Consider the following 12,184-nt stretch of genomic DNA (forward strand, 5'->3'; position numbering starts at 1 on the left):
TTTCTTTTCTTCCCGGCCCTGGACCCACGCTCGGATTCCGGGAGGGTTGAACCCAGGATCTACCAATTAGCTGGGGCCATGTCGGTGAGGCCGTGGTCCTACCGGGAAAGCCCGTGTGGGAACCTCGCAAAATGATTGGTCAATGCATGACCCCGGGGGCGGAGCAATAGGGTGGGCGGGAAGACTGCGACGATTGGGCACGGAGCCCGCGGCGGCGGGCGGGGATTGGCTGCGCACTGGGGCAGGGAGGCCTGGGAAGGGGCGGAGGAAGGAGACCAGAGCAGGAAGAGCAGCGGTGAGGCGGTGGCGGTGGCTGAGTTGGTGGTGGCAGAGGCGAAAGCGACAGCTCCAGGGGGTGGCAGCGGCCGCGAGAGCAGGATGCGAGTCCGGGTTGGGCTGACGCTGCTGCTCTGTGCGGTGCTGCTGGGCTCGGCCTCGGCGTCCTCGGGTCAGTATCCGCCCCCTCGGATTGGAGGCCGGGAGCCACCGCCCCCCGGCCTCCATCCCGGGGCAGGGCCGTGGGGGCTCAAGCTGGAGACTGCACTCTCTGGTCACACCTCGCACTAGCCTGTCACTCGTTGTCTTTCCTTGGACTTTGGCTGGCCTGGACTAGAGCGGGTATTTAGGGAGCTAGAGAGGGGAGGGAAAGAAGGGGCGGTCACCCTGCCCACACCTCTCCTGACTTAACAAACTTTAAGCAACTCGTCGCGAATGAGGAATTGACCCTGGAAATGAATCCCAACAGCTGGCTTAGATCCACAGAGGTACCTGAGCCTTTTGGAACTTCCTCGACTCTCATACAGATTATGTGCTTGAGATTTGTAAGTTAAGTAATTGACACACCTGGATCTATCACTGAGCAGAGCAAGGGCCATCAAAACCAGGATGTTGACAGTGGTTTGGTCCCTTGTCTGTCTATTTAAAAATGAAGACTTTTGATATAATTGTGCCCACTCTCTATCCCTTTTCAGGAAATATTCCTGAGGAAGTGGTGTTTACCTCTGTCACGGTGTTGGAGTTGCCCCATGTTTGTTGACAGTAACTCTATGATTTTTGAGAAAATTTGGTCCCTATAGATTTAAAATGTATAGCAACTCGTTTTCATTTTTTGGATAGATACAGAAATGTGCCTTTGACTTGATTTTCCAGTTAGCTGATTTATACTGTGGTTTGTTTTTTATTTTTTAATAGTTCAGTATGCCTATATCTGAAAACTTCTATTTTGAAAATGTTGATAAAGAAACAGTGTTTCTAATTGTTGGTAAAGAAACAATTAGTACAATAAAGCTTTTGAATTTTAATCAGTTTAGTTAACAAGACAGCTGTTCTGCGGCTTTAAATTTTTTTGGAACAAGGCAGGGTATAAATGTCAACTCTTTTTTTTTTTTCCAACAGAAAATTTCCCAGATGGTTATTTGAATCCCCAAATTATCTGTCCTAGTTGTAAGTCGATGCCATAACGTCATTCTGTTTCTAAAATGAGAGGTCTAAACCTAAAATTCTATCCATAATGTGGTTTGAGATACCATTTCAAAAGCAACAAGCATATGCTAGTTACTTAACTGCCAACATCATCCTTTAAGGTCTGCCTTATCCCCTTTTAGTGATGGTTTGTATTCATAACCAAATCTTCAAAAACTCTACATAACTCTTGAAGCCCTGCTTGCATTTATTTGACCAAAAGAAGTATGAAATGGAGCTGTTGAGTGTAATGGATAGAGTAACTGATGGACCTCAGACCACTTGCATCAGAATTCCTCTTAGGAGTTTGTTAAACATGCAGTTTTAGGTCTGGAACAGGTCAGCCATCTGTAGTTTAACAAAGTTCACAGTGATTTCTTCACGCTAAAGTATAAGAACTACTTAAGGAACATGGTAAATATTCCTCCGAGTTCAGTCTGCAAAATTTAAGGAAAATTAAAGCGTAGAAACATTTTCCTGCATCTTCCATTAAGTTATTTCATATACTTAGAGCTTCATGTCAATGGAGATGATACTTGAAGAAGTCATTTAAGCAACAGTTGGTATTCTCGGGTAGTTATAATAGTTTATTAAGATTGAAATGTTAAATCTTTGGACTGTGTTGGTGTAAGCAGAGATTTCCATTGTAGTTAAACTGTGCCAAAGCATTTCTCTGGCAAAGGCAAAATCCATGTTTAGCCACAACTAAAACCGTATAGATGTGCGTGCTGACAAACAATAAAGGCAGTACTGTACTCACATGAAGTGCAAATATGGTAAAACACTTGTGTGAGGTAAAGTTTTAGAAACTGAGTACATGGCTTTTTAGTTGACTTTTTTATTCATTAAATTGCTTATTCATACAGGAAGTCCACCTCATTATTAGTTTAGATTTAAAGATTTGCTCCTATTTAAAACTCAAGTGTTGGGTCATAATTTGTGTTGACTTAAAGTTTGAATATTAGTGGTTACCTAGAGCAAGTTGCATTTATTACCAGTTAGAATATAATCGGCCAACAAAGGAAATATCTATCCTGTCACTGTTAGTAGCTATTATTTCATAGTTTGTCTTAGAGGCATATAAAAATATGAAACTTTTATTAGCAATGTTTTCTTTTTCCTGTGAATAAATAAAGGAGGGCATTAAAAAGGCATTTCTCCTTCATTCTCTTGATAATGAAAAATGCTATAATTTTTCTCACTTAGAAATACATGTTTTCTTGGGTTGCCTGGGTGGTTCAGTGAGTTAAGCGTCTGACTTCCTCTCAGGTCATGATCTCACTGTTTGTGGGTTCAAGCCCCGTGTCAGGCTCTGTGTTGACAGCTCAGGGCCCGGAACCTGCTGTGAATTCTGTGTCTCCCTCTCTCTGCCCCTCCCCTACTTGTACTCTGTCTCTCAAAAATAAAAACATTAAAAAAAAAGACATACATATTTTCTTATTTTCAACAGGAAGAGATAGTTTACTTTTTTTTCTTTGTGCCAACAGTGTTACAGAATCTTTTAAATTAGATCCACTGCTAAGTGTTTCAGATAATAGTTCTATTATCATACTCAAAGAGTAAATTTGAGATTGCAGAGGATGTTTAATTTCATTGTTCTTTTGTTCCTTAAAACATTGTGAGTCAACGGGGCAGGTGGTATTACTCTCTCTTGATGCGTTGAGAAAAAGGCTAAGGAAGCTTGCTGTATTGAACCATGTATGTATTAACATGTAATGAAGCCAGGTTTTGAAGCTAGCTCTCCAGGCCTTGATTTGGGAGTAATTAAAATCAGGGGTATTGTAGGATCTGCACAGAATCTATGGCAAATCAGAGAACAGGATGTCTGCTGTCTTTCGCCAAACTCTTAATACTTTCTGAGTTTGAAGGTCTATCAGTCTGTTTAGTTTACATAACAAATTGGAAAATGAATCTGTGATGATTACTTTTCCCTGAAAGAATATCCCTGATACTTTTTGCAGTTTGGTTAGCTGATATAATGAAAATTGGTCTTTTTCAGAGGAAGGTGTACAATTATTAAAGTAATGTAAACCATTATATTTTGGATGTGTTGCTATTGAATGAGAAATGTGTAACTCTTCGTTGAATTCTTTTGCATTTTTTTCTTGATGTCTGTGTTCTGATAAAAGCATTATTATTTTCTTTTTATTTATGCATAACTTCAGTGTCTTTAATTGTTACCTGACTGCTATATATGAGAAGTTTCTAGATTATAAGCAACTTCTATAAAAGTGTTATGTGAATGGATATATCAGTTTGAAAGAGAAAATAGCTTATGCCTTAAGACTACCATCTGGAGTAGTCTTTCCCAGTTTAGTAAATGAGAGAGAGTTCTCTTATTTACCAGTAACCTTAGTATATATTCCTAGTTTGAAGAGAGAAGAGAGAGAAGCATGATGCAATTCACGTGAAATAACCCTGATGTCACAAGTTTCCATGTCTCTTGGAGTTCAGAAACACATTTTGCCAGTCAAACGTCTAATAGCTTGTAGTGTCTCAAATGTACATATCTTTGATTTTAATTTTTTTTTCCAACATTTTTTTATTTATTTTTGGGACAGAGAGAGACAGAGCATGAACGGGGGAGGGGCAGAGAGAGAGGGAGACACAGAGTCGGAAACAGGCTCCAGGCTCCGAGCCATCAGCCCAGAGCCTGACGCGGGGCTCGAACTCACGGACCGCGAGATCGTGACCTGGCTGAAGTCGGACGCTTAACCGACTGCGCCACCCAGGCGCCCCTCAAATGTACATATCTTAAAATTTATTTATAGGTGTCTGTATTATATACCTATTAGCTACGTATGTGACCTGTGTTGAGAAGGTACTAAATTTCATGATTTAGTGATCAGTAATTTAAGAGTTCCAGCTCATCTAAAGTTTCAGTATGTAGGTATATACTATATATATCTGTGCATTTAATGACTGCTCTTGATATATTAGTTAATGTTTGTGATTAAACACATCCATACATACAACCTTTTTTTTTTTAATGTTTATTTTTGAGAGAGAGAGAGAAGGAGACAGAGCATGAGCAGGGAAGGGGCAGAGACAGAGGGAGACACAGAATCCAAAGCAGGCTCCAGGCTCTGACTTGTCAGCCCAGAGCCTGATGTGGGGCTCGAACCCGCAAACTGTGAGATCATGCCCTGAACCAAAGTCAGATGCTTAATCCACTGAGCCACCCAGATGCCCCCATACATACAACTTTGATATATAATGAAGATGATTTTTTTTCCTTTATCCAAGATTTGCTGAGAATGGAATTTGAACTGTATGTTAAACCTTGGGCTTTGGGTAAAACTTGTGAAGAAGTTAGCATGAAGGATGATTGTTCATTAACTGGCATCACTACCTAAATGTTATGGGCACTATGGGACTAATGCATGCTATACCTTCCTCTTCCCCACTCATCAGAAAAAAAACATATTTGGAAGGCAGTCTAAAAGTAGTTAATGTGGAAGTAGCTATGGTTTAAGTATGTGAATTGACAGCACTTTTCTTATATGGCAAAACCTCAGTAGTAGACTAGTTTTCTCAAATATTCAAGAGAAATACTGTGAAATAGTGTTGTGTATTTTGTACATAATGAGTTGCTTATACTTCTTAAAGTTAGCTCACTACTTTGATAATACAAACCCCAAAGCATGTTTTTGTTAGGCTTGAAAGAGTTGCAAGTTATGAATAATATTTAGGGTGTAACCATATGAAGTAAAGATAAATGACAACCAGAACACCAAATTTCCTGGTAAAAAGCACATGGTTTTATAGCATTTTGTCTGCTGGTTAATTTCCCATATAACTTACAGAGCAGCCAATACTGAAGCTCACTCCTGGATAAAATCAGGTAATTTTAAGACTAAGAAGACAACTTAGAGATCATGTGGCAGTTGTTTTTAAACTGGCCAGGAATACAAAGATCAAACACATGCATATGGACACTGGGTTGTTGAATGTGTTTGTATAAGATCAGAAAAAAGAATGACAAGTTGCCAGAAAAGAAGTTATAGGAAAGCACAAAAGGAGTAATAGAAGGAAGGTTAACATAATTGGACAAAGCCAAAGCAGCAGATAGGAGTTTGGAAGAAAGGTGTAACCAGGGTCTAGATTCATTGTTTATTTAATAAGAGATCTTAATTTCTTAATAAGAAACATGATGGTTTGATGCTACTTTTTATTTGTATCTGGTTATATCCCGAATAGAGTAGAACACAAATCCTAAATATCTTAGTCTGGCAATTGTACACCCACATAATAATAATTCTTAGTGTCCATCTTTAGTAGTCTCAGTGAACAGTAAGATGCTAATCAGTACTAAGATAAGCTATGTAATTCCAGATTCTGATCAGAGGAAAATAATAGGTGGTATCCTGAACCACAAAATCAGAGATTGATTTTTATAAATTTAGTAACACATTCTTAGTAGTAGACTTAATATGTGCAGAAGAATTGGATGGTTATGTGCAGAAGTGTCTGGTTTTGGTGGTGGTAGTGGTAGCTGGTCTTCCTGCCTATATAACAGATGGAGCTGCCGTTGTGCCCGGGGAGAGAAGAAGGACTACTCCAGCCAGCCCCTTGTTTTGCTTTCACCTAGTATTTTCTGAGCAGTTGCTGAACACAAGCAATTTTTAGGTAATTCTAGGTGTATTTATCAAGTGTCTGATTATTATTTGTTGTACTTATTAAGTGCTTTAATAATATCTGCAATTTTCCAGCAAGAAGGATGACTAAAATTGTCTTAAAATTTCTTTACAGATGAGGAAGGCAGTCAAGATGAATCCTTAGATTCCAAGGTGTGTACTAAAATTTGCATGGACCAGTATTTAATGCCCAATTTAAAAGTATGGATTCATGTATCTTAAAAAGGATATGAAATCTGCATCTTTTGAGCATAGAATTGGGTTAAGAAAAACATAGCTGATATTCAATGTACTAGTTCTTCCGGAGTGGGGGAAGGTAGGAATCACTGACCTGTAGGAAGGAGAATAATAAATACTGTGTTTTCATTCACAGTGTTGGTTATTAGGTTTAATTTTAACTTAAATATGCTGTGTAAGAGCCTGAAGGCAGTAACATTTTTTTTTTTAACGTTTATTTATTTTTGAGACAGAGACAGAGCATGAATGGGGGAAGGTCAGAGAGAGAGGGAGACACAGAATCTGAAACAGGCTCCAGGCTCTGAGCTGTCAGCACAGAGCCCGACGCGGGGCTCGAACTCACGGACCGCGAGATCATGACCAGAGCCGAAGTCGAACGCTTAATCAACTGAGCCACCCAGGCGCCCCAAGGCAGTAACACTTTTCCTGCCTAATGAGAGATTGATTTTATTTCTGTTTTTTTTTTTAAGTATTTTTAATTTTGAAGGCTTAACCTCTGCCATTTGTTTCCACTTATATATCAATTTTTATACATCTGTTGAGCTAAATTGGTTGATTGAGTGAATAAGGCTGATTATTATGCATCCAAGGAAACCATTTAGTTATGATCTCTGATCTCTAGATTTGAGGAAACACAGATAAGAATCAGAAAGTTGTAGTACGGGGCTAGCATAAGGGGAAGTATAAGAGATGTTGGGAACTTATAGGGAAAGACCCTAATCCAGACTTCAGGAATTAAGGAAGGCTTCCTGGGGGAAGTAACATTTAAGTTGAAATTGGAAGAGTCAGGTTAGGCAAGTGATGAAGGCATGTGATAAATACATACCACAGTGGTATGTATTCAGAGTTTAGAGAGACGACCAGCTCCTTCACAGCTGAAGGAGATGTATCTGGATTAATAAAAGTAGTGGTCAAATTAGGTTGGAAACTAAAAATACTTTACATTCTCAGACCCCTTTGCCATCAGATGAGTCGTCGGTAAAGGATCACAGCACAGCAGGCAGAGTAGTCGCTGGTCAGATCTTTCTTGATTCAGAAGAATCAGAATTAGAATCACCTATTCAAGAAGAGGAAGACAGCCTCAGGAGTCAAGAAGCGGAAAGTGTCACAGAAGAAATCAGCTTTCTAGAATCTCCAAATCCAGAAAACCAGGACTACGAAGAACCATCGAAAGTACGGAAACAAGGTAGTCTGGGCATTTTCTTTGCTTTTGCCTGATTTAGAAAGGAGACAACTAAAATTTAAACCAGTGTAGAAAGATGCAAATGTCTAGTTTCTAATTTTGAACCATATATAATATATGAAGTGTGGTAGTATAGGATTTTCTAGATTTTTATATGTCATAGTTATTCATTTAATGGATTTGACCCGTTACATAAGCTGAATTTGATGATGAGAATTGCATTTGTATTACAGTAATATCCTAACATTTCTTTTTGCACTCCAGTATATAATTATCTGTCTGCATGGTACACAAAATAGAAACTCAAGAAAGATTGTCTAATATGCTGTTCTGGTTATTTTCAGAATTGTGTTAAGATTTTTGCTACAATAACCGTCCCTGTCACCCTAGGAAATTGATGTAGGTGTTTATTCCTCTAACTGAAGCTCACATACACTTTAATTCTTTTCTAACTTTAACCTTCTTGACACCCTCTGTTTTTAAATTTACAACTTGCTCTTTCTCACAATAGAGTGTGCTAAATACCTATCCTTCTAAAATTAATTGTTAATGAATCCACTCTGCCCTGTCCCATCAGCCTCCTGTCATTTAGTTTATTATTTCAGATATCACTACCATACCCACTTATTATTTCCATTACTAACTACTTTTAGAAATTGATCCAGATTTGACCTTTCAAAAATACAATTTCTTTATTATAAATACCCATACTTGCAAATAGAAAAACTGTGTAAAAAAATTAAAAGCATCTTAATTCCATCAACTAGACATAACAGCTGTTAACATTATGGAGAAAACTCAGGATCTTTTCTAAATACATAGTTTTCAGAAGACTAAAATGGGACAAAATGTATATTCTATTTTATAGCCTATATTTTGTGCCTTAACAGTTTATCTTGAACAATTTCCTTTATCATTTAGTATTCTTTTACAATGTGATGGTTAATGACTATAAAAAATTTTACACGTAGGGGTGCCTGGCTGGCTCAGTCAGAAGCGCACGCGTCTCGGGGCACCTGGGTGGCGCAGTCGGTTAAGCGTCCGACTTCAGCCAGGTCACGATCTCGCGGTCTGTGAGTTCGAGCCCCGCGTCAGGCTCTGGGCTGATGGCTCGGAGCCTGGAGCCTGTTTCCGATTCTGTGTCTCCCTCTCTCTCTGCCCCTCCCGCGTTCATGCTCTGTCTCTCTCTGTCCCAAAAATAAATAAAAAACGTTGAAAAAAAAATTAAAAAAAAAAAAAAAAAGAAGCGCACGCGTCTCTTGATCTTGGGATCCTGAATCTGAGCCCCGCGCTGGGTATTTACTTAAATAAGTAAAACTTAAAAAAAAAATTGACATGTCATAAGTTGGAAATAGGTTGTTTACAATGCTTTTTGTTGGGTGACCATTTTAGATGTATCCTTGCGCACATCTATGAAAATTTTCAGAGAATTAGTTTTTTAAATATGCTGGACTAAATATAAAATTTTAAAAGACATTCGATACATACTGTTAAGTCGTTCTTAGGAAAAGTAATTGTTTACTTCCTTTGAAACTGCTCCTTTTCCTGCACCTCAGCCAGTGTGTATTACCATTTTTAAGTTTTTGCCAAATACTATAGCTTAATTCATTCTTTTTTATGTTTTATAAGGGAGACTTTGAAACATGCACAAAAGTAGAGGATGTAATGGGCCCCTGTACCCATCTCCCGGAGTCAGTGGCCCTCTACAATCCCATTCTTGTTGCGTCTCTGCCACCCCACACACATTAACTCTTTTCTTTCCTAGAGTATTTACAGCAAATTCCACATGTTATTTCACCTATGTATGTATCTCTCAAAGTATGACTTTTTTTTTCCAACAAAACCACAAAAGTATTAGAACACCCACAAAATTAGCTGTTGTTCCTTAATCACTCAATCCCCAGGCTCTCCGTTTTCCCAGATGTTTCAAATATCTTCTTAGAAGTGATTTGTTTGAATGAGTATCCAAACTAAGATCATAGGTTTCTCTTAATCTATAACAATTCTCTCTCCCTTGTTTTTTATTTCATTTTACTTGTTAGAGAAATAATGTCCTTTGTGCTATACAGTTTCCCACATTCTGGGTCTAGTTGGTCATATCCTTGTAATATAATTTAACGTGTTCCACTGTCTGTTGTCTAGTCTGTAAACTGGGAGTTAGCTCTACAGGCTTGGGTAGATTCAGCTCTGGTTTTTTATTGAGAATATCTCATAGCGTATTGTGTACTTCCTTTTACATTGCATTGCATATAGTATCTGATTGTCCCACTTCTGGTGATGAATCAATGAAGCTGGGTGGTGTCAGCCTGATCCAGCCATGCGAAAATTCCTCACAGATATTTCACCTAGAGGTTTTGGCAACCATTTTGTTTGTTGTCTGGATTTCACTAAGAATTGCAAAGTGATGGCTTTCTAACATGCAATTCCACCTGCATTTGTTATCTGGGATTCTTTTATAAAGAAAAACTTTCCCTCATCAACTATTTGGTTACCCTGAAATATAGTCCTTATAAGCAGGATAAATGCTCGAGTTTTTCCCTTGAAGTATTTTCAAATAATAACTTGGTGCCCTAGCAACCTCCAAAGGAGGCCAATGAGTACATTTTTTTGTTTGTTTTTATTTGCTTTGCTTTTCCTTTGCTTCTGAGCATCATTACAGATTTGTGGGTTTCACATGTTGGTGCTTCACGCTATTGCAGTCACCCTTCTTCATTGCTCACATGACCCCAGTTGTGCCTGTTTAGAGTTCCTTTAAGTTCATTCCTTTGTTCTTTTGACTAATTGTAGGTAACTTTTAAACATTTTTTCTTTTCAGGCAGGGTAGGATGTCTTAAATTATCTTTTACATTTCCTAACCCAGAAATGAATCAGCCATCGCCCCCCCCCCCCCCCACACACACACACACAAACCAGATTCCTGTTAGTGGAAATTGTATTTAGACACTACAATCTAGGCAGCAGGGACATGCACTGCAACTTAGTTGTCAGTACTGATAGCCCTTTTTGGTGGGTATGTTTAGGAAATACATCATTCATCCTGATGCTTCCTTTTCAAGTTAAATATCGTGAGAAAACCCAATGGGTCAGATTGGTATATTGGACTCCAACGAATGAGAGATCTTACCCAGCACCAAACCTGACTAATATGTTCAAAGATACAATTATCACAAGACACAGGTGAAGTGTCGAGAAGTCTGTGACTGCCAGGGCTGCTGCCAGCTACTGCTTGCCTCAACTAGGATGCACTCTGGCCTGGATTTTAACGTACGAAGCCTCTGAGTGATGCATGTGGAATGTTATGTCCATGAATGGGGCTATTTCCATTATGAAACATCTCCAGTTTATTCTGTGATAACTGCATAGCTTGTGTGACATTTTCTAGGAAGTCATTCCTCATAAATCTATACATCCCAGGTTTATGTACAGTGAGCAGTGTAGACATACCACATGCATACTGCTAAAGCATTCCATAGGTAGGAAGGACCCGCCTGGTAGGAAATACCTTTAGTGTGCTTGCCGGAAGTCTTTTGTCAGCATGTTTCTAACATGATTTGATCATGTCACCTCTCTGTTTATGTATAACATAAATTATATATGCATGGTTTTGTGTGCAGTCCCAACTACATTAGAACTGGGTACTATGATATTTACTTTTAGACTTGCTTCCTTTGTTCTCTCATCCACATCTCTGCCATATTGATCTTCCTAAAACCCAAATTTGATCCGTAACTCCCCTGTTTACAACCCTGCAGTATCTCCCCGTTTGCCCGTGAGATGACACATAAGCCCCTTGGCATGATTCCCAAAATCTTCCACATGCAGCATGCCTGCTGGCTTCTGTGACTTCATCTCTGTGGCTCTGCCCCAGACCCTCTTTCAGTGATATCAAACCCATTACCATTCTTCAGATACACCGTGCAGTTTATGCCTCTAGGTCTTTGTACAAGTTCTTCCTGCTGCTTGGACTACCTTCCTCACCCCCTTGCCCAAATTTATCCTATTTCTACTCATCCTTAAAGAAGAACTTAAGTTTCTCCTTTCTGAAGTGGATCTGAACCACCCAAGGATAGTTGAAGAGTCTTATGTCTGTAAGAACTTCCTGCCTCGTGTCCCTGCTTTCCCCCTTATGTCAGTTCTCTAACAGCAACCAGACCAGTTTTCCTTCCTGTTCAGAGCCTCCAGTGGCTTCCTATCACATTCAGAATACAGTCCAAATAAGGCCTTCCATGATCAAGCCCCTACTATCTCTCTGACTTTATCTTCTGCCACTTCCCTTCACTCACATGATTCCAGCCACACTTGCCTTCTTGTTGAATATTTTACACTTAGTTCCAACTGTCTCTGGGATCCCCAGGACCACACCTCCAGGCTCGATGATTTTCCATGAGACTCATAGGACTGAGCATGTAGTCATATTTATAGCTATGGTTTATCACAGCAAAAGAACACAAAACACAATAAAGAGAAATATGCATAGGTGAAGCCTGGGGAAAAACTGGATGCAAGCTTCCTATGGTCCTCTCCCTGGGGAGTCACACAAAACGTGTTTAATTTCTCCAGCAACAAGTTGTGGCAATATGGGTGACATGCTGTCTACCAGGGACACTCATTAGAGACCTATACCTAGAGTTGTTTTAGGAGGGTGGTCATGTGGGCACTCTGTACC

General features: G+C 39.3%; 1 protein-coding gene across 2 annotated transcripts in view; it reads left to right on the forward strand.

Moving 5' to 3' along the window:
- The first annotated feature begins 257 nt into the window (after window positions 1–257).
- Window positions 258–12,184, forward strand: part of SEL1L (SEL1L adaptor subunit of ERAD E3 ubiquitin ligase) — a 53,148-nt gene continuing 41,221 nt past the window's right edge. For both annotated transcript variants that reach the window (XM_049612390.1, XM_049612391.1), the window contains exons 1-3: window positions 258–448; window positions 6,214–6,251; window positions 7,287–7,521. In XM_049612390.1, the coding sequence (XP_049468347.1) occupies window positions 379–448; window positions 6,214–6,251; window positions 7,287–7,521 (343 nt within the window). In that variant the 5' untranslated portion in view covers window positions 258–378. The remainder of the gene's footprint in view (window positions 449–6,213; window positions 6,252–7,286; window positions 7,522–12,184) is intronic.

This window comes from Panthera uncia (genome assembly GCF_023721935.1).
Source record: "Panthera uncia isolate 11264 chromosome B3 unlocalized genomic scaffold, Puncia_PCG_1.0 HiC_scaffold_1, whole genome shotgun sequence".
NCBI lineage: Eukaryota > Metazoa > Chordata > Mammalia > Carnivora > Felidae > Panthera > Panthera uncia.